Here is a 27352-nt window from a genome sequence, read left to right on the forward strand (position 1 = left end):
TTGGGCCGCAGATGTTTCTAAAGCACGGTGTATTCATTACATTAGAATTAATCTGGAAATATTTGATTGATTTATTTTTATTAATCAAACCTTTTGTCAAAATATGCATTTATTACCGTGTAACCACCCCCTCCTCCTCCTCCTCTCCCCATCTCCTCTCCCTCTCCCCATCTCCCCTCCTCTTTCCTCCCGAGAATCGCCCCCTATTGACAATGGATCCCATTACATCAATCACAAAGACACTTGTTCACTCGCCGCTTCTCCACCCACCGCCTCGATCAGATATATTTAACGGAATTCACTCCAGGCCCGTTTACCGATCACCAGGGCGAAAAAAAAACAATTAACGTCCGAAAGAAACCATGAGCACTTCGACGACTGGGTCCCGTGAGCACGCCGTGAGTAACCGCTCGGCACACACTTTAATTTCGTGTACTAGTTTATCCTTTCGATCTATCCCCTGCAACTGTTGAATTTATCACAGATGTGAAAGTCTTAGTTGTGTAATTTGCAGGCCTCCGCCATTCTACGAGGTCCAGCCAAGGAGCGCCCGCTGGCTGCCTGGGTCTGAGGGAGATTCGGGGGCGATACTTATAGTGGGAGAAAGGGCGAACAGCCACCCTATCCAATTTCCAGTTTTCACTGGGTTACGGTCTGACTACGTGGCGATAATTCCCCCTTATCTCAAGCTGTCACTTATTGCCAGTATATGTGGTAAGATTGTTGAAGGAGTTTTCTTTATGGTATTAACTGTAATTGTGAATTCCTCCTTTTCCCAAGATCTAAACAACCCCAGCAGACGAGCAGATAATGTCAATAAAATCTTTTCATTTGCACTTCGCCGCGCTCCATTGCGTGGGTCTGACTGCAGCTTTCTCACCGATAACCTAAAGAACAGCCTCATGTCCCAAGTAGTTTGGGCACGTTGGCCCTTACCCTGTCATGTGCTATCCATCAGTGCCTTTAGTTTAGGCGTGGGAATTTGCCACGATGTGAAGTTATTACTAAATTGATTTAAATTTGAGATTAAATTCCAAAGGAACTGGTAATGAAAGCTTTGAAATATCGTGTGTTCGAACTGACAGTTATTATCACCTTTATTGTGTGTAAGTGCACGATTCACCTCTTTGCACACTTTACAAAGCTGTGCGCTTTGAGCCAAATACTTCATAGTTGGTATAGTGAGATCCCAAGAAGTGAAACGAGTCCCCTTGATTCCCACCAAACAGAACTTGACTAAATTGCATAATAGTCGGTATTTGAGAATAATTATATAAAGGATATACATAAGGGACAGAAGGGCATCTGAAGAGAACTTTGATGCCTCCGGTGGTTTTTCTCATACTTCGCTAAATGGTTTGCTATGCTGCCCGTATGGGATGTGATCAGTATTTGTTTAATGTTCGTTTAAAGCGCGATCTTCGGGTTGTGATACTGTCAGTCAGGTGACATTATCCAGCGCATTGTTTCTGCAGCAGCCTGAGGCTGGAGTTAGGAGATTTCTGCTGTGCACCAGAGCCAAACAAAACAAATTTGAGACTCATTGGCCCTGGGGCTGCTGTTGGCGTGGCCACATGGCCATGTTTGTGATGTGCATTTTTATCGTGCCATCATTTTGCAAAGCATTTGACGGAGTCTTGCATCTAACGGTGCTACTAAAGTTCAACACAAGAAGTTTCACTGCTTATTCTAGGGAATCATGCAATAGTTTAGCGGCCAAATCAGTGATGCTGTACTCAGTTAATTTGCTAAATGTCAAGCAGACTTAAAGTTCCATGAACGAAACCTTTGCGTTTTTACACACTGTCATGATCGGGCTTGGTACCACTCAGATCAACCTCACACCATAGCAATTATTTAATGGAGCATATATAAGATTGCCAGGATATCAGAAGACATGAAAAATAAGACAATGCTAAGGTTACTTGTCCTGATTTATTTAAGTAAAAAAATTAGAATATTTAGAAATAGAAAAATATATGAATATTTAGAACAAAATAAAAGGAGCCAAGAATCCCAGCAAGCTCTGGTGACAAATTAGGTGAGGTGAATTCTCTGAGTACCTTTCGTTATCCACAATGCTTAGAACAAGGAAAGCCACCACATGGCCCTGATTTTTAAATAATATTCTTTCATGGGATGTGGGTGTTGCTGGCAACATCAGCATTTGTTGCTCATCCCTAATTGCCCTTGAACTGAGTGGCTTGCAGTTAAGAGTCTACCACATTGCTGGAGTCACATGTAGGCCAGACCAGGCAAGGACAACAGCTTTCCTTCCCTAAAGGACGATTAGTGAACCAGATGGGTTTTTACAGCAATTGACAACATTTTCATGGCCATAAGCTTTTTTATTCCAGATTCATTAATTGAATTTAAATTCCACTAGCTGCCATGATGGGATTTGAACCCGTGTCCCCAGAACATTAGCATGGGCCTCTGGATTACTGGTCCACTATGCCATTGTCTCCCCCATGACTTCTTTTAGGGTGACTTTTAATGTAAAATCACAACTCTTGCCAATGACATTGTCAATGTTGTTGCTTTGACGGTTAATTGAATCAATTACATTTTTCTCCCTCTTTTAAAAAATAAAGCTTCCTTGACCCTTTCTCTGTCCCTGTCAACCAACACCCCATTTACAAAGGTAAAAGCAAAATGCTGTGGATGCTGGAAATCTGAAATACAAACAGGAAATGCTGGAAAAACTCGGCAGGTCTGACAGCATCTGTGGAGAGGGAAACAGACTTAACGTTTTGAGTCCATATGACCCTTCTTCAGAGCCCCATTTATAAACCCCTTTCCTCTACTTGATCCTCAACTCAGTTGTTGCATTCCTGATCTTTGCCCATCTTGCACAACTTCCTGTTTGAATCCTTCTAGCCAGGTTTCCTTGAACCTCGCCACCTTTATATCTCCCTCTCTTTTTAAGATCTTTTACACCTACCTCTTTGACCAAGTTTTTGTTACTCTCCCTATCAGCCAGCTTGATATCCATTTTCTTTCACCTCTGTGAAACACAGTGTAACATTTTTCTATTTTAAAGGTACTACATGAAATACAAGTTTTTGTGACAATGAAGCCCATCCAAAATCTCACTTTATCCTGAATTTTTGAATTGCTATATTTATCCTATGGAATTTGTTTCCTAGGCAAATAATAAATGTTAACCCTTTTAAGATATTGTTTGACAAATTGGTAGTGGCTTCTGGATGACATAAACCCAATTGTTTTTGACAGTAATTCAAAATAATTTATTTTGCCCAGGAGGAATGAAAGTTACAGATCCCATTAAGTCAGGCATAGTGGCCATGCATTGCAGAAACATTTTTAAAACATTGCTTGGACTCCCTTTTTGTTGCTGTCTCAAATGTGAAATGATCTGTATTGAATATACATGTCTTGAAGGACAAAAACTCTCCTGTTTATATTTGGCTTACCAAAAAAATGTGACTAAACCTTGGGTTCAGAGTCCAAGTTTTAAGCTTTACAATCCAATTATTTATCCTTAACTGTTGTGCAAAGTCAGATACAATGAAAGCACTATTAACTGATCAGCTGATATCCCAGAAATTGGAAAGACCGACTAGTTTAAGCCTGCTGTCCCATGATCATTCAAAAAATTCTGGTTTGTTTAAAAATATACTTATCATAATGAGGATTCAATTAACCTTTTCCAAAAAAATCCAAACTTATGGCTTGCCCCTTCCCTTAAAGTGAGGAGTTTGAAGAGAGTTTGGAGAGATACTTACCAAACTCTGTAACATATGCAAAATTCCAATGTGCTACACCATGAGGTAATACTTCACAAAAGGTTTTCAGACACACTGCGAGGTTTGACATTTCATTTTCTAACAGGATCTTGGCATGAAATAATGTAAAATGAAAGTTGTTATTGTAATGAACAATCTTTACATGAGTGTTTTGAATGCAGGCTTAATAATAATAATCTGTCATGATAATTTGACAGGTTGTCAATAGAAATATACATCTCTTGATTTTACCTTGATGCATATTGTGCATGCTGTGTAATATTACAGCTTAGAAATTTTGTTATAGAAGTTCAACCCAACAATTTGTGTTCTTCCAACTTCCCATTTCATTGGACTAACAACCATTTCCTTCTAGGATTTTAGAGCAACTTGCAGGCTTTACTGGAGTCAAATGGAAAGAATCCCAGTTTTGAATGACAGATCTTCACCTCTAGATTCCACTACTGAACTGGTCAAACATCAGCAGTGCTCTGGAGTATTGTGGACCCACCTGACTCTAATATCCAATTAGCAAATCTGTCAAACTGGATTGAGTTGGTTCCAAACTTCTAACTCCACTTGTAATCTTGGAGTCACCTTGACTTGAGACCATACTTACCTTTCTCTTTCACCTCCCTCCTCCAACCAGCCAATATTCATGAGTTTGATTATTCAACAGCTGACAAGTGTGAGTTTGTACCTTCACAAGACATAGTAGGTACCATGGATGGAACAATGCATCTCACCATAAAATGTGCAAGTGCAAGACCACCATCCTCTTAATCGCATCATGGAACAGTGGTTGACAGTTGGAGTTGTGAAGCAACTGCTTCCTTCTTTGCAACATAATCATGATAGGTATTATGTCCTTCAAATATGTGCATGTGCTCTCTGAGTAATGTCCTTGAACACTTGACCTCAGTCCCTGACTTTCCTCACCAGTATGGTGGCAGGACAACCATCTATCTGGTTTCTTGGCAGCAACTCCTTAATCCGGGTCTTCATGCAATTTCCTTTGCAACAAGATGTGCCAGCTGTGAATAGTTTGCTGCTAGTGCATCAGTGTTAGATTGGTGTAGGCTGGAGCCCTTCCTTATTGTAGCCATTTTCTCTTTTTGCCACAAATCCACCTCATTCAATCACTTAGGTAGGTGAAGAGAAGTCCTATTATATGCCTGGAGGTTCTAAACTATGATGGGGAACTGTTTGGCACATTTTTATTTGCCACCAGATTAAACTGCATTGGCAATTTATAGTCACTGAGGAAAGGATAGAAAGATCAAAAAGCTCTTCTCTCAGTCTAAATGTGGTTCTGAAGGACAGTGTCCAGACTGATTTTTGACATCCTCCAGGGGCCAATAAAACTAATAATTGTCTCTGTGATCAGTTCTTTTGAGGCTTCTCTTTTGTTGTCTGAAGAAATTCCATCCTATTTGGTGATGCCCACCATCACATTCTATTGTTTGAGTCATTAGCTAATGCAATAGATCCCCAGGTGAGCCAAACAATAACAAAATATAATCTGTAAAAACAAACCTTGCAATTTAAAAAAAAAACTGACCATAGATGAGAATCTTCAATAAAAAGTGAAAATAATTGGCTCGTTAGAAGAAAATGTCTGAAAAACAATGGCTGTAGGTGGAAACAATTGTATCAAAATATATAAATTTGGTGGTTGAAGTGCTAGCTGTTCATTAAGTTACGGGGAAGGAAAAGATGAATACAAATCTCACACTACTTAACAATTTGTAACTGACATTGCCTCCAAAGTCAGGAACAAACTGAATGTAAATAAGGTCATGATTGCGTTGCTAGACTCATGGTGCATTAAGAAATAAAAGACTTCAACTGCAGCTCTGCTGACAGTGTTGTCCTTAACAGCATTCATGCAAAGTGGCTTGAAATCAGAGGTGGGGATGAGGAGACACACTTTTCCTGTGTACGTTGGTTACTAGTGGACTGAATAGTTGAAATTTCTTTGCTCACCTTTGCACTAACCAATAAAGTTATTTTGTGATCACTGATGATTGCATAACATCCTAACCCTTGGGTAAGGTACCGACTTTGTTGGTTATGGCTTTTGACGACAAAATCAGCAAAGTGCATCAGCAGTAGGGACATTATCTTGAATCGAGAAACAGCTTCAAAAGGTGTGTCTCTAATCAAATGCACTGATGTTGTTAACATGCACAATCTTTGCTCAAGGTGTTACTGCCTCTTGATGTCATCCTTGGGGTATTGTTGTTTTCAGTTTTGTATTTGCCCGCTGGGTTGAATTTATCTCACTAAATGCTGTAATACAGCATTTTGTTTGAGGGTGTAGAATATTATTAATTCCAGAATTACACATGTCATAAGGGTGTGACTACCCAATAAATAGATTGATTTTAATTAACCACACCTGTAACCTGGTCTCACAACTCTGTTCCACACTACATGATGATGATGATGATGTAATGATATTTGCAATATTAAGACAAAATCATATGAAGTATGTGATGAATGACAGAGGATTATAATCTCTCAAGTCTTACTTTGCAGTCTGACTGTGAAAATAAATAGGAGTAGGAACATTTGTTGTAACACAATTCCAAACTCTGGTTATACTCATACCGTATAGCTCAAATAGTCAGAAAACAAATATCTTCAACTGGATAATATGAATCTAAAAAGGGAGATTCTTCACAGCTGGTAGAGATGTTGCATGACATTAACAGAATGCAGTGTTGCCTTCCAGACATTTGCACCTTCAGGTTGAAGCCTGTGATGTGGATTACATTGCCCTGTGAGACTGATTCTTGCACCTGTTTGATGGGGTCATATGGAGCACTTGGGTACTGCACCACCAGGACAGACTTTATCTTCTTTCTGTCACTTGTTTTAATTTTTATTAAACATTAGTATGTGCAAGTGAAGTATATTTTATTCTTGTTTCTGTGAAACCACACCTCCGCTTGTTTATTTTCACTATGTTCCTGACCACAGTCTTGAAGGAGTCTTCAATCTGGATCTTGCCAGCAGGAGCTGGATAAATAAAACAAAATCCAATCAATTCTTTTGACAATGTGCTGATTTATTTTATGTTTTGCAAGTTAAAGTAGATTAGAAGTCAGAATGTCACTGTCAGTGTATGGTGTTACAAATAATACATAGTGACTCTTTGAATCCTGCTGGTACTTATTTAGAGTGATTTTAAATAATGTGCCTCAATTCAGATTTGGCAGTCTCATGTAGGTTTGGCTGAACCTTAAGTATTTTGTGTGTGGAAGATAGCAAGTGCAATAGAAAGCCTTAAGTAATCAACCAATACTACTTTGTCATAATTATAATGTCTATCTTGATAAGAAAGGCAGATGGTTGTCAAGACATTACTGCATGTTTGGTGTATCACAGCTAAGCTATGATGTCTCTATGAATAGCCCAGTTTCAGATGACAAGTTTCAAGAAACTAAACTTACAGTCAGCGTTAATTCCTGGGGATATCAATAAAAAGCAAGATTTTTTTTTCAAACATGCATTCAATTGAGAGATGGGCTAGGGTTTAATGTGGGCGATGGGGGTCTCACCCACTGGAGAACCGGTAAGAGCCCCGGAACACTTTCCTCTGGGAGGCCCAGCGCTGTTATATATCCCAACAAGGCACTTGCCTGGTCAGCGTTGGGTCTCCCTTCCAATTAAGCTTCCAGATGATGTAAATCCCACCCATGATAACTGCTGGCCAATCAGAGGATGGCAAGTCTTTAGTAATGGCAGTGCCACTGGGAGGAGTGGTGACTGCTGGTACTACAATGGTGAATTCACCAGACATCGCTGAAGGATCCCTGGAGAGAGGTCAAGATAGGAAAGCCGAACCAAAAATGTTTTAACCTTGCCTCTGACACCCCATCTCTGGCTATTTGTTCAGACTGAAACAGTTCATGTACAGGATTTAAATTATTTTTGCCCCACAGTTGAGCTTTAAATTTCATATCCTACTTAGCACTGGAACTGCTTGTTTTCATGTGTAACCTTACCCTCCACCCCTGTCCTAGTTCTACTATCACTGAAACTCTCTCACATTCATGACCTCTGGGCATGATTTCCCCAAAGGCCTCTTTGCTGGCTTCCTGATTGCCAGTTCCCACCCAAACCTTTGCCAATCATATCACAACACATACTATGCCCTGCTTGCTATTCACCCTCATCCTTGCTGGACTGCACTGGCTTTTTATACTGCACTGAATTCAAAATTTCCTGTTCATCTACAAACCCCTCCCAAGTCTCACTACAGCCTACTTTTACAACTTTCTCCAGTCTTATGTTTTGTGCTATTTGGTCTTCTGACTCTGACCTTAAGAACAATTTGCAGGCATATTGCCGGAAAATGTTCCAAGATGCTTCATGGAGATGAATGCTGAGTTAAAAGAGGAGATATTGGAAGGCCTGCTATGCATCTCCTCTATTCCTCTGCTCCATTTTGGATACAGCCTTCAGCCCCCTCAGCTCTACCCTTGCATCTCCTTCTGCAAACCCTTCCACCTCTCTACCTCCTTACTTCTCTTTTCAAAGGCCTTTACAAAATCCATCGGTTTGACTAATCTTTTAGCAATTGCTTCTAGGTCTCCAACAAGGCTTGCCTTCCATTTATTTTTTCTCCACTGTGAAGCACCAGAGGACATTTTTCAACATTAACAGTTATATACAGGTGCATAGGGCACTCAGTTGAGCACATACCTCTGCCATGCAACTCAATGTTACTACAATTATGCAGTTCTTCCTTGAGGGTTTTCCCTGCATGGTTGATGCTCTGTAACTACAAAGCTGGAAAAAAAATCTTTTTATTAAGAGCTTTCATCTCACTTAGGAGGCTTCAGGCCAATCCACATCCAACAACCTGCTCCAGAAACTCTGCTCACGTTTTGTCAGCTGTGACAAGTTCCACCACAGCAGTTGAGACAATCCACAACATTCTAAAGCAACCAATAATGTTCTAAATAAAACAACACACAAGATATATAACTCTGATATATAATTTTAAACATTACTTGATTCAAAGTGTCTGCAGATAAAAGTCACTTTCCACAGATGTGTGTGTTTTCTAAGAACTGAAACTTGGTTCTGTGCAAAGTATCTGGGAAAGCAGATCTTTGGGTGAACAATGAACTCTTTAACCATGTGATATGAATTGGAAATAATGCAGTAAAGCACTTTCTATGCTTAATCTTTCTGACAATCAAATTAAATACACTAGTTTAGCTGAGCCTATAACTAATTATTGATTTTTGTTAAAGAGTAAAATTAAACAGTAGAAAGAGCAATCAACAGTTCAGATAGATGACAATGCTTCAGTTATTTTTATACTGTTCTCAAAACAGTAAACATTGTACTTCCTTAGTCATCCTCTTCTGGAAGCTTGGACTATGCTTCTGTGACAAAAATATTTTACATGGGATTGAACCCTCTTTCATGAAACAGCAAAGTAGGAAAACACTGAGGAACAAAGGCTAGCATTCTAGGTTGTATGGTTACTTTTCCCTTTTGAAGTTCAAATGAGTACTAAGGAAGATTAAAAAAGGAAGCTCCAGAATTTATTAAAAACAGTCATTCAACATAAGCACAAGAGCAACCTCTTAGAATTCTGACTCAAATCATGTGTTCAGGATGAAGCACAACTGAAAGTCTTGCTCTCAGAACCCTTGATGGGATACTCACTAATAAAGTCTAAATCAAGGTTACAGTGCATGTATATGAATGCATGGACTGGTAAATAAGATTGGTGAGTTACAGGCACAAATTGCCATGTGGAAGTACGTGTTGTGGCTGCAACAGAGACCTGCTTCAAAGAAGGGCAGAACTGGGCATCAAATATTTCTGGATACAAAGTATTCAGGAAAGATAGGAAAGGAAGAAAAGAGGGAGGGGTGGTGGTATAGATTAAGGAGAGCATTGCTGTGCTGGAGAGGAGGATATCTCAGAAGGGTCAAGGACAGAATCTATTTGGCTAGAGCTAAGGAACAAAAAATGTGCAATTATTGCTCAATATAGTCTGTAGGCTACCAACTAGTGGGAAAGATGTAAATTTACATGGACATTACAGAGAGGTGCAGGAATGATAGGAGCAGTTATTGTGAGGGACTGTAATTATTTGAATATAGACTGGGATAGTATTAGTGTAAAAGTAGAGGGGGCAAAGAGTTCCTACAGTCTGATCAGGAAAATTTTCTACAGCAGTATGTTTCTGTTCCAGGGAGAAAGGAGGCACTGCTAGACTTGGTTCTTGGGATAAGCTGGGTTGAGTAGATCAAGAGAGTAGATCAGGAGAGAAACATTTAGGGGACTGTGATCATTATGTCATAAGGCTTAGGTTGGATATAGAAAAGGACAATGAATAATCCGGAGTAAGAATAATTAACTGGGGCACAGCCAAGCTCATTGGGAATAAGAATGGATCTGGGCCAGATAAATTGGAATCATAGGTTGGCAAGAAAAATGGTAACTGAACAATGGACTACATTTAAAGAAGATTTAGGGCACAATCAAAATACATTTCCAGGAAGGGCAGAGGTAGGGCAAACAAATCCAGACATGGATGGTGAAAAAGATAGAGATTAAGATAAAGAAGAAAAAGTGTGTTTATGACCAATGTCAGGTGGATACTGCAACTGAGAACCAGGCTGAATATAGAAGGTTCAGAGGGGAAGTGAAACAGCAAATAAGAGAAACAAAGAGAGAGTATGAAAAGAGACTAGTACCTAATATAAAAGGGAATCCCAAATTCTTTTAAAGGCGTGTAAATAGTAAATGGGTGGTAAAAGGAGTGGGGCAGATTAGGGACCAAAAAGGAAATTTACATATGGAGCTGGGTGCATAACTGAGGTATTAAATGAATACTTTGCTTCTGTCTTTACGAAGAAAGATCATGGTGAAAGAGGAGGTAATTCAGATACTTGAATGATTAAAAATTGATAAGGAGGAGATATTGGATAGGCTGTCTGTGCTTAAAGTGGAGAAGGCACCAGGACCAGTTGAGATGCATCTAAGGATACTGGGGAGGTGAGAATGGAAATTGCAGAGGCGGTGGCCATAATCTTTGAGTCTTCCTTGGAATCGGGGGTGGTGCCAGAGGACTGGAGAATTGCAAATGTTTCACCTTTGTTGAAAAAGAGATATAAACATAATCCCAGCAACTACAGGCCAGTCAGTTTAACTTTGGTGGTGCGGAAGCTTTTGGAAACATCAATTTAGGACAAAATTAAAGCCACTTGGGCACATGCAGGCTAATTAAGGAAAGCCAGCATGGATTTGTTAAAGGTAAATCATGTTCAAACAACTCCAGCAAATTAGTTAAAGAGGCAACAGAGAGAGTTGATGAGTGCAATGCTGATGTGGTGTACATGGACTTCCAAAATCATTTGATGCAATGTCGCACAATAGGCTTGTGAACAAAGTTACAGCGCATCGAATAAAAAGGCAGTAACAACATGGGGCTGGATTTCACATGGCTGCTTATTGCCCTTTGGAAGAGTCAGCTGGCAGCCAACACACCTGAAATAAAAGCCTGCTTTGCAGCTATAATGTGCTGCTGGTGGTCTAAACAGGCTGAGAGTGGGACTTCCACCCCTCAGTGGGAAAAAGTCCCATCATGGAGAGCTTCGGCCAAGCTGATTGCCCAGTAGCTCTCAGCCCCAGCAGAGGAAGAACTGAGTAGTGGGTGCTGCTGGGACTGCATGCAGTCTCATGGAGAGCTTTGATGGATCTCAAAGCCAAGTAAGTCCCTTGATTTTAGGGTGGGGAGGGATCAGGCAACCTAGTGAGGGGAGCGAGGGGGGTTCGGGAGATGGCTTTTGGAGGCCAGACAGGGAGGAACAAAAGGGGATGTAACATCTTGGGGGGAGGTGCACCCGTAGAGATCCCCATAGAGCACCCCCTGAAGGATGTCTCACAATTCCCCCGGTCCATCCCACCTTTTAAACACTCCCTCCCGCCTGCCCATGCCAACCATATTATGGTGTGGGCAGCATAATTTTCAGGTCAAATGGCTTGGTTAAAAAGCTTAATTGACCATTAATTATTTACTTGGGTAGCTTGGGGGTGGGAAGGAAGGTGGTGGGTTTGCCAGCCCTTGTATCTTACATGCACCCACCCCCGTCCCAGCAGAAAACATGCTGGTAGGGTTGCCGTAAATTTCAGATCATGGGTACAAAATTGGTAGGGTGACAGGAAACAGAGTAGTTGATGGATGTTTTTCAGACTGGGGGAAGGTTTGTAGTAGAGTTCCCCAGGGTTTGGTTTTGGGACCTTTGCCCTTCTGGATATATATTAATGAACTAGACCTTGGTATAGAGGGCACAATTTCACAATTTGTGGATGATACAAAACTTGGAAGTATTGTGAACTGTGAGGAGGAAAATATAGGACTCAAAAGGACATAAACAAGTTGGTGGAATAGGAGGACAAATAGCAGATAAAATTCAATGCAGAGAAGTATGAAGGGATTCATTTTGGTAGGAAGAACACTGAGAGACAATATGAAATATAGTCCAATTCTAAAGGTGGTGCAGGAGCAGAGGGACTTGGGTGTACATGTGCATAGATCATTGAAGGTAGCAGGACTGGTCGAGAGCATACAGTATCTTAGGATTTATTAATAGGGATGTAGAATACAAGAACAAGGAACTTATGTTAAACTTGTATAAAACACTGGTTGGGCCTCAACTGGAGTATGTGTCCCGTTCTGGGCACCGTGCTTTAGTAAAGATGTGAATGCATGAGAAAATGTGCAGATAAGATTCATGAGAATGGTTCCAAGGATGAGGAACTTCAGTTATTTAGATTGGACAAGTTGGGACTGCATTCCTTAGAGAAGAGAAGGTTGAGAGGTTATTTGATCAGAGGTATTCAAAATCATGAGGGATCTGGACATAAAGAGGGAAAAACTGCTCTCACTGGTGGAAAGATTGAAAACAAAAGGACACAGATTTAAGATGATTGGCAAAAGAAGCAGTGGAGACATGAGAAGAAACTTTTTTCACGCAGTGAGTGGTTAAGATCTGGAAAGTGCTCCCTGAGAGTTTGGGAGAGGCAGGTGCAATCGAGACATTTAAGAGGAGTTGGATTAGCATTTGAAAAGGAAGAATATGCAGGGTTATGGGGAGAAGGTGGGGGAGTGGCAGTGAATATTACACATTTGGAGAGCTGGTGTCGACACGATGGGCTGAAAGGCTTCTTTTTGTGCTGTAACATTTCTGTGATCTATAATAATTAAAAATATAATGGAGCAGGTATAGGTAATTGTTAGCCTGGTAATCAATATTAATAATTTCCATTGAATGGACTTTGTATCTTCTAACACTTGCTAACATTTGTGATTCGTCCACTTCTGAAGCAGGTATTTGCATATGACACTGGATTGTATATTCTCCAGTTTCTTCCTATACAAAAACGTGAAGATCACAGAAAATCTCTCAGAAGCCATTTTTGAACATTATTACACTGGAGTCGCTACAAAATTTGAGTAAGAATTCATGCTTTCAATGTTCTGAAGGTCTGAAACAGGATGAGTTCTCTGCATCCATCACATTAAATAGAATCTAATTTTGTTGGTATAATTGATTTTATTTTTATAGTGCCAACTATTGGAAATTAAAGCTTTAGAATACTTTGCAGAAACAAGTCAGTCTTGTTTGAACTAAGGAATTACATGGAAGGAGGAGGAGAGAGGAAGGAAAGAGAAGACATACAAACTCCAGCACTGACTGCCTTATTTATTTAATGGTGCTGCTGTCGATAACATCCTGACTGGGACACAACCCAGTGCAGTGTTGCTGCTTTTGGAGATGTTGAAGAAGCTTTCATGATCTCACCTAAGCAAAATTAATTTTTTTCTAATAGAGTTTTTATCTTTTCAGTACATCATTTAAGCAATGTTTCCTCTACAATCAGAGCATCAGTGGCATTTTCTCATTTTACAAGTGGCAGCTTGATTTATTTTACACCCACAAAATGCACCCTCTTCTTCACCTTCCTCCACTTGAACTTTCCTCCAGTGGAAGTGATTGATTTCAGAATTGTTATTAGCCTCATACACTACTATCACTCTTTTTTAAAAAAAAGCTCTTTATAGCTGTTTGCTAGCTTTCAGAAAGAACATGGATGATAAAGCAAACTTGTTGCCTTTGCACATTGGAGTATCAACACTGGGGTAGTAGTGCTTTGCCTGACTGGCAGATGAGTTTTTGAACCCACACATTTCTGATTTCCCAATACTGGGCATGTTACATGAAGCAGTACTCTGTGGGATCTGTTAGCACTTTTATAAGGGAATATTTAAGTTCAAAAAATGGTTTGATGCCGCAGAAGTTAACATTAAAGACTGCAGTACACATAACTTGTGTGTTTTGTAGAGCATTTAATAGAAGTACTGATTTACTGGAGGATAGTTCTGATAAATATAAGGGATGCGAGACAATGGAATAGCATTAGCACCTATTATCATTATACAGCACTCCATTGTTAGTTGAGTCAGAATAAATCTCCCTCTTCATGCAAATAATTTATTAAAGCTGTGAAAGTACGCATGTCTACCAATGTTACAGAAGTATCCCTGCTGTATTCACTTGAATGTAACCATTTTCCACATCAGCTTTTTACTGTGAATTTGTGAGTAGTAGGAAATGGGTTGAGTCTGGCTCAAACACATTTCACACGTGACTCTTACAGTTGGCAGGGGCTGATTTAATTCCATCACGCTTATTGAATTCAAGCATATGTGTTGGCAGTAAGAGGCCAATATATGTGCTAACTTGTTATTGCCACCCAGTTGCTAAAAGAGAAAAGATTATTGCAAGTCATATTCGACTGTATTTTAGCAATGAGCAATTTTGACTGTATTAGAAGTGAAAGTGCTGCTACAGGAGCAGTAAAGACCTACATTTAGCCATGTCTACATTTGCCCCTCCTCCAGCAAAGCTAAAATGAGTAACTTATTGAAGCCATTTAGGGACCGTCATTCTTATGAGGGGTTTCTTCTTTTGCAAAAACAAGAGGCTAACTCCACCTTGTGCTGACGCAGGTGGGTTTGTGATTATAGTTTTCTGTTCAATGGAATTCAGTGTTGAAGGGATATTGGTACCCTGCTGGGAAATGGGAGATTTTCTGGCACTGGTACTGATTTAGTGCAGCCTCATCTGTTGGCTTAAGTGACTGCAATTTCTGACATAATAGCAGATTACAAAGCCAGGTCTTTACTTCTCACAACTTCTAATTTATTTTGAGGCAAGATTCTGAGTAAACCGTGCAATCTTACCCAAGCTTCTGTCCAAACAAGTCAAAAGCTAATTATTGAAGAGGCACTGGGTGACTTGCAACACATTGCCCAGTTGCATTGAATAGAGTGATTATAGTTTAGCCTCAGAGTGTCTGGGAGGGTTTTTTCTCTAAAATATAGGGCGATATTTAATGGGGGCGAAGGGGATCTTGCCGACCGGCTGGAGGGCCAGTGAGAGCCCCCTGTCACCTCTTTTAGGGTAGACTGGCCGAATTAAGTGTCATTCAGGTACTTAACTGGACAGCAGTAGGACTTCCCTAGGATCAAGAACCCAGGGGCACAAGCCCCGCCCACTGAGAGCTGCTGGTCAATCAGAGGCCAGCAGCTCTATTGAATAGCAGCGCCACTGGGAGAGGTGGTGGCTGCTGCCCATAGGATATCCATCCAAGGCCTAGGATAGTGGATCCCAGGCCCCAGGTGAGTGATGATGAGAGAAAGATCGTGGCAGGGGGGCAGGGGAGATCGGTAGCAAGGGCAAAGGTGACACTCAGTGGGCCCCCCTTCCTGATGTTCTTGCCTTATCATTCTGTTTCTAGTGTTTCGGGCTGGGGTATTAGAGGAGCTTATCAGAACCCATTGGTAAGAGACTATCTAACTCCATTCTTTCCATGCTCTAGTTACTGTTACCTGTGTTGCAATTCTAACTCCTTTACCTTTTATTCCAGATCTCTCTGGGTCTGATTTTTGGAAGAGGTGATGGAGAAGTGATGCTAAGGGCTTTGGTGGTTTCCCACATAGTGTGAAGGAGGTACGGGGTTTCTGCTTCTCAAAGGCAGGAGATTAGCTGAGCTTGGTGGTATGACAAGAACTCCAGGTCACCAAAGATGGTGGAGTTGAGGTGCCCATGTCTGGAAGGAGGGATTGGTTAGTTAAGCTGAGTTAGAGTGTAAATAAGACATGGTTTGAGATGGATCTCTTATACCTCAGCTCAAGGACACTGAGATTCCTTAAGGAAGAAGTTGAGCCTCGAGTATGTCTTGTGAAAGTTCAAGTTGGAGTGCAGGGATTGCTGACATCCTCCAGCCTTAGGTTAGCACAGTGCCATTTAGTTTTAGCTGCTGGTCCTTAGTGCGCTGTATGTGCTTAGAGCACAGCAGCAATTTTGATTATAAAATTTAACTTTAAATTTCTGAGAGTTTGATTTGTTTTGGAGCTTTTTGGTGCATTTTTGTTTGTACTTTTTGGTGGATTTTAATCAGAAGACTTTTGATTACTACATTAAAAAAATTTAGTAGATATGGGAATTATTTTGGGTACCTTGCTTTCTCGAGGAGAAAGAAGAGGATGAAAAGAGAAATATTGGTTAGGTTCACTTTATACACCAGGGGTTAACTATCTGCACCTGCCCAGACAAAATTGTGTACATCTACTTGGAAACATCTGTGGTAGAACTGTTTCAGCAGATTCAACTTGTTCTACTGACACACTCCAACACCAGTAGACTACAGAGTTAAGCTCACCATAGTCTGCCTCCAGCTTATTCCATGCAATCACGTGGAACATCTGTCAATCCATTGTATATGACAATATCTAGCATGTCTCTGATGCATTGTTCACCTGGGAAAACAAACATTTTTTTCCCCCTAGGAAACTGTCAGCAGAATTAGAGGACAGTGCAGTTTTTCCATATCTAAGATATTTATGCTTGGCACTCGTGACTATCTGTGCCCCTATGCATAATGCTATGGCCTTCATGAGCTGCAAGAGTCTCCCTTCCATTAAAATGCAGATGCTCAGTCAATAACAATACAGACTCATGCAGGTCAATGCCTGCTTTTTAGGCAGCAGTCATGACTCATTTATTTTAAGAATTTTCTGTGTCTTGGCCATTTACTGGAGAAGGCACATTGGATGGATAGGTCCTGAAACCAAGACATTATTACAGCTGTGAAATACAATAGGAAAGATCCTGAAGGTGCATGGAGCTACCAGAATAATTCATAAGTATATGCTACAGGCATCTTGAAGCGGTGTCGGGAACAGAAAATATGCACTGTAATGTCATGTGGTTCTGTGAAGAAGTTTGTATGAAATACAATGCTTTACTTGTTGCAATTCAGTAAGCATTTAAAATTGCTAATAAACGGAAAGTGAACTTGATGCTTAATAAAAACATGCTTTATCTTTGATAAGAGATCCATGGGCCATTTTATTTTTGACTATGTGTGTCTGTGTGTTTGAAGGTAAAGGGGAAAGAAAGGGAATACAACTGACTAGAGATATTCTCTACAGATTTTTTTATATGAGGAGGTTTGTAGGCTTCTGAGTTTGGTGTGCTATGTCTGGTTACCTCTTTAATCCCTCCCTTTGACTTTTCACAGGTGTAAGTTACCCTCATCATTTAGAAAGTGTTGACAGCAGTAGAACAGTACTGTCTCACAGTGGCTAAATATAGCTGGTGCTGGAGGTGCAGGGGTTGGTCGCTGCCCTGACATTGAAAAATCACTCTACACTGCTACTTTCACAGCTCTGCTGGAAATGTGTAGGTTGCCTGCAAATTGTACAAAATGATGCAAGTCACACATCTTCAGGACTTGCTTAACTGTGTACATTTCAGCAATGAATCAACCTCTGAGGAACATGTGAGGTTCACTTGGACATTATGAATTAAATACCTATTAATGTTTTCAATAACTGACGAATAAAAAGATATAAGTATTTAGCTTAGAAAAGCCAACAAATTTCATTAAGAAAGAAGAGCTTAGAAAGGCTAAGAAAGATATTACAAATTATGGGTTTGTAATAGATATTCTCTTAAGGTTCAGCATCCTGAAAGCAGACCCCTATGATCAGGGGTTTACCACCTCTGTCCAATATGTAGTGATAGAATGAAACAACCTATGTGTGAACTGGATACTCTAATTTCACATGTGGGCCCCATGTGGATTTCTCTAAGCGTATAGAAAGTAACCTGATAAACACCCTAGTGAGATGAGGCCAATTGTAAACCAACAAGCTGATTTATTTTCTATGGATATATGAAGGAATAGAATGAATTCAATAAATGCCACTTCACTTTACCATGTGTCTCCTGTTAACAGGCTAAATTCACTTGAAAAATTAGCAAAACCTCTGAATACAATTATTCCTAACCTTACAAAATAGAGTTCTCGCCTGTATCTGCTTGCACACAAGATCGTTCATTATTATTAATTTTTACAGTTTTGTTTTGATGGTCCTCTTGCTTCCAGTATCTAGATTTTGGCAGTTGAGCTTCCATTAAACTTACAACTATTCTGCTAGGTGAGGCCTCCTTGCAGTTATCCTGTCCTCAAATGAATGAAACCATTTCAACGTCTTGTATATGAATGCAATTGAAATGGAGTAACAATCCCCATTGTCTCAAATTGATATGGTTTGTGAGAAACACCACTCTATCAGGAAACTTAACTGATAATGACTATTGGGACACATGTGACTTCCAGATATATTGCATTGTGTGGATTTTTGTGTTGAAATTAATATAGTAGCAACATCTTGATTTGCTATCCTTAAATTTCCCATTGTCCAATTAGTCAAATATCTCAAACTATGATGTGGTGGTATGAGAAAACAGGAAGGTAATTAAAAAGGAAAATAATACAAATGCTATTCACATGTTGATAGAAGACAGTTTAAAAATAGGGCTGAAAATCAGCTTATGGAGCATGAAGGAATAGTAGAGATACTAAGTTAGTACTTTGCCCCAGTTTTAACAGAGCAGTGTGAGATTGAAAGGGTGCAAGAGGAGGAATCGCAGCAATTAGATAAAATAACTACAAATAAGGAAGTAGCGTTGAACTCAAAATTAGAAACAGAACCAGGCCCTGATGGGGGTTTGCATTTTATAATCATGAGGGATGTCTTTCAAATATCCTTGGATGTGGAAGTTGTGCCAAAGCATGGTTACCTGTGACGAGGACTTCAAGGGTACAAAGACAGGTTAGTGTGTCAGGCAGACAGAGGATTGCAAACTTCTGTTCAAGAAAGGAGAAATTAATAAATTTGAGTTACGATAGACCAGCCAACTTAACACAAATAGTGGGTAAGCTTCTAGAGGCCATAATACAAGATCATTTTAATACAGAAGAAGTCAATGATTAATTGAGAACAACCAGCATGGAGTTATAAAAACCTAGTTATGTCTGACAAATTTAATGGAGTTTCTGTGGAGATATTGGAATGTACTGATAAGGAAATGCAGTGGATCTCCTGCATAATATTTTCAAGATTTGTTTAAAATGCTGATTGGAGGCTTGTTCATAAATTTAAGGTACATTGTGTTGAACAGCATCTGGCAGCATGGCTAATGATCAGAAAACACAGATGATTGATTAGTGGATGATTTTCAGATTTTTATTCTTTAATGGGATGTGGGCATCGCTGGCAAGGCCACATTTGTTGCCCATTCCTAATTGCCCTTGAAAAGGTGTTGGCGAGCCACCTTCTTGAAATACTGTACTCCATCTGATTCAGGTTCATCCATGGTGCTGTTAGGAGGGGAGTTCCAGGATTTTGATGCCACAACAGTGAAGGAACGGCGATATAGTTCCCAGGCTTGGAGGGGAGCTTACAGTTGATGGCGTTCCCATGTGTCTGCTGCTCTTGTCCTTATAGGTGGTAGAGGTTGTGGATTTGGAAGGTGCTGTTGAAGAGGCCTTGGTGAATTGATGTAGTGCATCTTGTAGATGGTACACATTACTACCATTGTGCATCAGTGGTGGAGGGAGTGAATATTTAAGGTGGTGGATGGGGAGCCAGTCGAGTAGATTGCTGTGTCCTGGATGGTGTTGAGCTTCTTGTGTTGTTGGAACCTCACTCATCCAGGCAAGTGGAGAGTATTTCATCACACTCCTTGTAGATAGTGGGTAGGCTTTGGAGAGTCAGGAGAATTGCAGAATTCCCAGCCCCTGACTTGCTCTTGTAGCCATAGTATTTATGTGGCTGTTTCAGTTCAGTTTCTGGTCAATGGTAACCCCCAGGATGTGGGGAATTCAGTGATGGTATTGCCATTGAACATCAAGGGGCGATGGTTAGACTTTTTCTTGTTGGAGATGGTTATTGCCTGGCATTTGTGTGGTGCAAATATTATTGGAAGGATGTAAACAGTGGTGTTATTCCCAGCGATTTAGTGTTGGAGCCATTGCTCTTAAATGATTTGAATATGGATATAGGGGACAGAATATCAATTTTTGCAGATTATATAAAAAGAGAATATTATTAATTGTGAAAAGAACTCAAGAGCATACAGACAGGTGAGTAGGTGAGGCAGATTTAAATTTCCGATGCTTGCGACAGCCTAAAAGGTAAGGCAGCATTGCCACAGTTTTTTTTCTGGATGCCTCAACTAATGGGGTGAAATTTCAAGGTATTTGTTTCCATGCTGCCCTGGATTAAAGTGTTTGCTATGGTTAAAAAATTATTTTAAAATTTCCCATTACCTCGTCACACTGGACACCTGTTGTACACTAACATGAACAACTTCTGGCATTGCTAAGGTGATAATTATGGTGCAGTATCATGCATTAATTAATACATTTGTTCAAACTAGCTCAATCATTTTCCTTCTAATGCACTGAATTCCTCTATGCTCCCATACAGCCAGAGTAAGACCTCATTTTCTAAGCCAACCTACAAAAAGAGAATGCAAATGGGCCAATAACAAAAAGTTAAGGAAAGCATGAGTTCCTGCAACAAAGAATTCAAGTTCTTAGTGAGGCAGGAGATGTAAGAAATAGAAAGAAAATAAAGTTATAAAAATCCAACAACCTGTATCAAGATTACATTTGATTAAAGTTTATATCATCCTATCCCAAAATATTTTATCTGTATCATTCCCTTATTGCAGAGTTGGTAGATCTAATGTGGAGCACAAGCAGCTATAGATAAATGATCCTGACATTGAAGGGGGATAAATTCGATAGTACCTAAAAACGCATGCTAGGATCATGAATTGCAATTAGCCCACCCTGTAGATTGCTATGTTGGAATCACGCCAACTTTGTGCTGCCTACTTATTTCAGTCTCCAGTCAGTACTAACTGTGCTGTTTGTTGGCTGAAATACATCAGCAGGGGCCTGTACTGTGAGTGGCTAAATCACTTAAAGCTAGTTTGAACTGCTATAAGCGAGCCTGCACCTCTTAAAAGGGATGTATATTATGGCTGGAATAGGTGATGACAATTGTGCAGTAAGTGACTCTGACCTGGGAAACATTGCAGAATGGCAAAACATGGGGGAAAGCAGGCTTCAAGTTTCCTGAATGAAGGAGATGGAAAGGAGAAGAGATAACATCTATCTGCAGGGGACCAGAAGGCCATCCAGACATGCCCTAAAAAGGCAGTGGAAACAAATAGCCATGGACGTCAATGCCAGGAGCCAAACCTCCAGGACCTGGATGCAGTGTCGCAAGAAGTTCAATGACCACATACAAGTGGTCAGGGTCAGTGAATACATCTTCAAGTGCCATGTTGAATCAGCTGAAGCAGTAGCTTCAGACAATGGCCAATTCATGATCACCCTTATCACACTCCTGCCAACAATTTATATTAATCAGAACTGATACCTGACATTCATATGTTCTACTACACCCTCACATATTTAGCATTGCTGCAAACCTCGCACCCACATTTCACAATTTCACACATTGCCAACTGTTCAACCATGAAAGCCACATCACCCAAACAGATTCCACAACACTCATTGACATACTTCCCTCTCTTTCAGGACAAGGTGACACACAACCAGAAGCAGCAGAAGCTAACTGAAGGAGGAGAGGTGCACCTGCATAAACCCCATGAGGAGATCATGCTGGCCATTATTGGAATGCCCATTGCTGTGGCAGTGGTTAGCACAGGGTTGAAATCATTGAAGGTGACTGTATTCTTATACCTAATCTTCCTTCTCACATCCCACTGATCTTCATCCCACACTCTTCTGATTTACAAACTGCTAATGATGTAAACATGCTTACATCACTCTTACTTTTCATGACCGTATCCTCCCACCTTGTTACTGCACTACAGCAAGAGTAGTGCCTTTCTCCTTACAGATGCTCAAGAAGTGCGTCCTGACCAGACAGTGTAGGAAGACAATGATGATAAAGAGGATCCATCACTCAATTTCACACTTGCACGTCAGATTCTGATACTGCATAATTCAGAGAATAGCATAGAGACGGGACCTGCAACCAGTGAGACAACGTGTATGAATGTGTTGCAGCTAGGATGGGATAAGGATAGTGCAAATACCAACTCACTGGAGATTGAGGCCTCACATGAATTCTGCTGTAGAGGACTCAGATGAGTATTTCGATGCAGCAGACGGTAGAAGAAGGCTGAAGGGCATACCTGACAAAATGCTTGGTGTACAGGGGAGCCTGCCATAAAGCCTGTGGTCAATATAAAGGAGAATGGAGGAGTCCAGCACCAACTTGGCACAAGGTTTTGTGCAGAACTTGGAGCTCATCCTTTACATCATGGAAATGGTGGCCAATTCCGTTTTCACACTTGTAGACCCAACCATGATGCAGTGCCTGATGGCCAATGTCACAGCTTCCATTGCAGCACAAGCAGCAGTCACCAAATGTCTTCAGTGCTGCCATGCAAGAAACTTGGCTGTGGGTTAGAGTATGCAAAAGGGCTTGTAGGGTGTCATGGCAGCCCAGCAATTAGTCCTCCAACAGATGACTAAGATTGTTGAAGCGTTGCCCCAGGGGAGTGGCAGCAGTCCTCCTCCTCTCGCTCCTGTTCCTGAGCTGTTTGCTGAATAGCTAGTGGCAAGAGCTGGCTCCTCATGATGGTGAGGTCGTGCAGTGTGCGGCAGACCATGATGGATCTTGACACTCACTCTGCTGAGTACTGCAGGGCACCTCCATGGTGGTTCGAATGGTAGAAGTAGTTGTTTCAGTCCATCAAATGTGCTCTATCACATTTCATATGGCAGCATGGTTTGCATTGCATGTATATTGTACATGTGTGCATTGGTTGCACACCTGAGCCATCAGTCATATGGTCAGCAGAGTGCCCGTCACCCAGTAGCCATTTATTGGCTTAGCGTGGTGGTTGAAATACAGCCAGCACAAAGGACTGCCACAAAATGAAAGCATCGGGACTGCTGTCAATATACCAATTAGTAACCTTCATGATTCGCTGCCTTTGGTCACATACCAGTTAGAGATTTAGGGAATGGAATTCCTTTTGTTTCTGATATAGAACAGAGTTAACATGCAATGTCTACAATGTGATGTCTGTGATTTCAATGATGCCCTGCACCACGGGGAAGCCTGTAATCATAGTGAAGCTGCATGCTCACTCTGTCTGATTCTCTTTGGCATGAGGGAATGAAATGTAATTAGCTCCCATTGAATAGCAAGCCTCATAACCTCCCTTATGCAAGACTGGAAACTGCGAGATATTGTAAATATATCCAGCTCCAGCTTGGAAGAAGCCAGACACAGACAAGTTCTTTGCTACAGTCACCTTCAAAGCCGCTGGCAGTGCGCTCCTTACCCTGCTCTGGGGATCCAGTTGTGGCTGCAGCCTGTGGCATATTTCAGTGAGGACATCCTTAATGAACTGCAGATGTCTTACCCATTGTTTCTCCCTGAACACCGTGGGCAGATGTGGCCGCTACTGAGAATCTTTTCTCCCTCCTCCTCCTCCCACTTCCAGCAGCTTGGCCTGCTCTGCATACTTTCTGTTTATTCTGTAAGTCATCCTGTATTCCATGCATGGGAGCAACTGGTTTGTGCAGAAGACTTGAAGTCAGCAAAAAACTCATTCAGCATTTGCCACACCACTCCCTGTAGACTTTTGCAATTTGAAACTATAGAAAGCACCAAACGCTTAGAATCAAAGCAGCAGTCAGAAGAAATCAACCAGTAACCAAATGTAAATAGTTTATGATCCCTTTAATTAGCATTGGTTGGGGTTGTCCTTGCTGCTGTTGAATGTGTGTCTAACTGTGCGAAGCTAAGAGAGGACATTGGCTGGAGCATTGAGTTCCAAAACAATACCACTGGTGTAAAATCAGCATTTAGCAATGATTGATCTTATAATCTGCCCACTCTGGCAACTGTTCACTGCATGAGTGCGGACATCCTTACCAGTATGGCATCCAGCATGGTTTGCTCCAAAAGTGTTTGCATGTGCCGTGGACACCATTTGGAACCTATGACACTGAGAAAATGAGCCCATTGATAAAGCCTGCCTTTAACAGTACAAACAAAAACATTAAGTAACAAAAGTGAAACCTTGTCTGTCACGTATTTTACAGTGAATTTTAAAAGTTGCACCAGCAGTGAGGCTTTCCTCTCTCCTCTCCCCTCTTTGTCCTCTGCTCTTCACCCAACCTTGCTCCCCTTCCTCCCCATTCTGTCTTTTCCTCCCCTTCCCTTTCCTCCCCCTCCCCTCCCTTTCTTCGCTTTCTGTTTCCTTTCCCCCACCCTGCTTCCTTTCCTCCCCCTTCACTTCTTTCCTTTCCCCTCCCTCACCCTCTTTCCAATTCCTCTGCTTTTTATCTGCCTTTGACATTGTTTTTCACTTCTGTCAATAATGCTATGTACAGCATACCTAGTGTTGAGATGTAGAACATGAACCTGAAAAACTCAAATTAACCCTTTGTCTGAAAGACCTTCTAATGACAATAACCACCTATTTTACACATAAAGCTTGGCTATAAATTTCTAATTTAATGTTAAAAGGCAAACTCCACAATTGTTTCATGAATCTTATTATGGCAGAGCAGCAGTGTTGTAGCAGTCCAATGACATACTGTATATCAGTAATTTGGCAAACTTGTACAGGCAAATGTCTGCAGAAAAAGAAATTAGTTTGTATAGGGAAGTTACTTTTCTCATTTTAATGTTTTGCCTCCAATTTACAATTAGAGACATGAGACTGCCAAGAGCTATTTGGACACATGTTTGAGCTTGTTATTTTTCTCTCTCTCCTGCCCTCTCCCCCATGGGACAATCAATTGAGATCTCTTGTAGCTGTGCGATGCAAAGTGAGAAGAATGAAGACAAAGGAGGTTTGACAAATACCTTTTCATGAAAATAATGACTCTTTAAATTTATTTTGAATACAAAATATTGGTTGGGAGTTTAATTTTTTTTGTACATCTTTATTCTGGGGGCTTGGAAATTGTACAAAACAAAATAAAATAGGGTTTGTGTCTAAATACAGAACAGAATCTTGTGCTTCACAGAATTGGATTATACATTTGGCAGCAGCTGACACATGATTCATGCTACTGTTGTTTTTGTTTGTTGTTTGTGTCATCAGTAAATCCCAGAAGTTTTTACAGTACTGCACTTTCCATTCAATTAGCTTAACAGATGTACCCAAGCATTGATCTGTACATCCCCATAGGTAGAGGACTGGGATAAGATCACCTTGGACTTTTGCAGTTCTGTGCTGTTCATGCCTACAGGTGTGTGTGTGTGTGTGTGTGTGTATGTGGTGCCAACCGGGTGCAGTGGTGGTTGCAGAGGGGGAGTGGGTGGAAGAGAAAAATAAGAAGTTTAACATTGGATAGTAAATTTAAGATTATTTCCAAATTATACATGAAGCCACAAAGAACTGGAAACAGAATCCCCTTTCAATAATGTTCAATGTTAAATGACATAATCATGCAATTACAAGGGAGTTGTATATTTTGCAAATTACATCTCCTAGTTTTGGCTTGAAATTTTCATTTTTCTATAATAGCTTCATAGGAAAAAAACACAGAACTGTTATATTTTTAAATTTAGTTATGCCAAAATAAATTTGATTTATTCTCTCCTTATTTATTTCTGAACCAAAAGCAGTGAATTTCACTTGAAATGAGTGAGACTTGACAAACCTACCCAAGGCAAGCTGAGCTGGACCAACAGAATTGTCCCATTTTTGTATAGCCCATTTTCTGAATTGCTGAAAAATCTAGTTAGCAACATGGTGCAACATGTGCAGTGATTTGATATATGTGGGTTCTTGATCTTTGTCTTCTTGTTGGAGGAAGGTAGCAAACAGTATTTACCCACAGGGAGGAGAAACAATATCCCAGGCCACCGTTGCACTACCTTGCTTGTGTTTCAGATCAGCATTGGCAGGTCTGGAAGCTGGTTACGTATCGCCAATCCCAGTTGCAGTATTATGCTTCCCTTGAAAAGACATAGCAAAAGGAAATGGAAAGGAAAAAAATATAATTTGCCCCTTTTTAGGAAACAAAGCCTTCACAGGTCATCTTACATTTTATACTTCAGTTTGTTTTCCATCTCTAACCTCCTCTTCTGAAAGTGCTTGCACATAATAGGGTACAGTTTCACAGTTGCCAGTAACCCACTAATACCTTATTAAGTGCGAGCCTTTGCAGGGATTCTTGACAGGTTATTTGATTAACCTTGATACTGTCCTTACCAAATATTCACCCAGTGTTTTTTTCCACCAGAAGTCACCGAATTATTTTGTTTACCACTGAAACCAGTTATACCATTCCAACTCGGGAACTGAGGATCAAGCTTAAGACCTCATTGGCTTGCATAGTTCTGCACTACATTTTGTGGTGCTTTTATTTACTAAGAAAGTAAGGAATCCTGCTGTCCAAATGAATTCCTAGTAAAGTTTGTTTAATATGTAGAGTTTTAAATGATTTTGGTTGTGTTCTTGCCAGGTTTCTATTTTAAAGTTTTGTTTTAGTTGCCGGGAACCTTTCCCTGCCTAGGGCATGGCCAGACACAGATCAGTAACATCACATATGCATGTTCCCCACAGTCTTACAACAGGTCATCTGTCCATTCTTCTATTTGGAGAATGGTGTCTGTTGTGGGAAGACTCAATGATGGTGAGAAAAATACCTAATGCCTCCTGTGAATCCAGAAGTTCATGGCCTGTAATCTATATTGGTGTTTTAATAATAGAAAAAGCTTACCACAGAGATCAAAAACAAAGATTCAGGTTTGCATGAAAGAAACACAATGGTTTTGTAAAAAAACCTGCCACAGACTGTTTATCTTCCTGCAGATCAACTCAATGGACCAATAGGTTGTGTCTCAGACCCAGATTTATAAGATCATATCTCTGCCTTTGCTTACGCGCTTAGCTTTTGAAATGTGCCTGTTTATTGTTGTTTTGGAAATGGAAAAAGAAGACAATTCCCCACAATTTGCATTGTTCTCCTGCGTATAGATAGAGAAAAATCCAGGACATTTCACGATGAGTGACAGTGTGAACTGATGTGTCCTTTAGTCACAATAGGCTCTTTCTAAGAGGCTACTGAATTGTGCAGCTAATGAAAAATACTGAAACTTGCAAATGCATGAGATCCCCTGAGCTGAA

At 40.5% G+C, this 27352-nt stretch overlaps 1 protein-coding gene across 2 annotated transcripts in view; it reads left to right on the forward strand.

The window, feature by feature from the left end:
* The first annotated feature begins 240 nt into the window (after nt 1-240).
* LOC144696690 (ninjurin-2-like) overlaps nt 241-27352 on the forward strand; it is a 237826-nt gene continuing 210714 nt past the window's right edge. Inside the window, exons 1-2 of one of the 2 annotated variants that reach the window (XR_013580225.1) lie at nt 257-398; nt 4126-5602. Coding sequence is in view for 1 of the 2 variants with exons in the window: in XM_078568292.1 (XP_078424418.1) it covers nt 363-398 (36 nt within the window). In the remaining variant the exon portion in view is untranslated. Of the gene's footprint in view, nt 399-4125; nt 5603-27352 lie in introns of those variants that run through there. The other variant, XM_078568292.1, reaches the window with a different exon arrangement.

Source organism: Cetorhinus maximus, chromosome 22 (genome assembly GCF_964194155.1).
Source record: "Cetorhinus maximus chromosome 22, sCetMax3.hap1.1, whole genome shotgun sequence".
Lineage (NCBI taxonomy): Eukaryota > Metazoa > Chordata > Chondrichthyes > Lamniformes > Cetorhinidae > Cetorhinus > Cetorhinus maximus.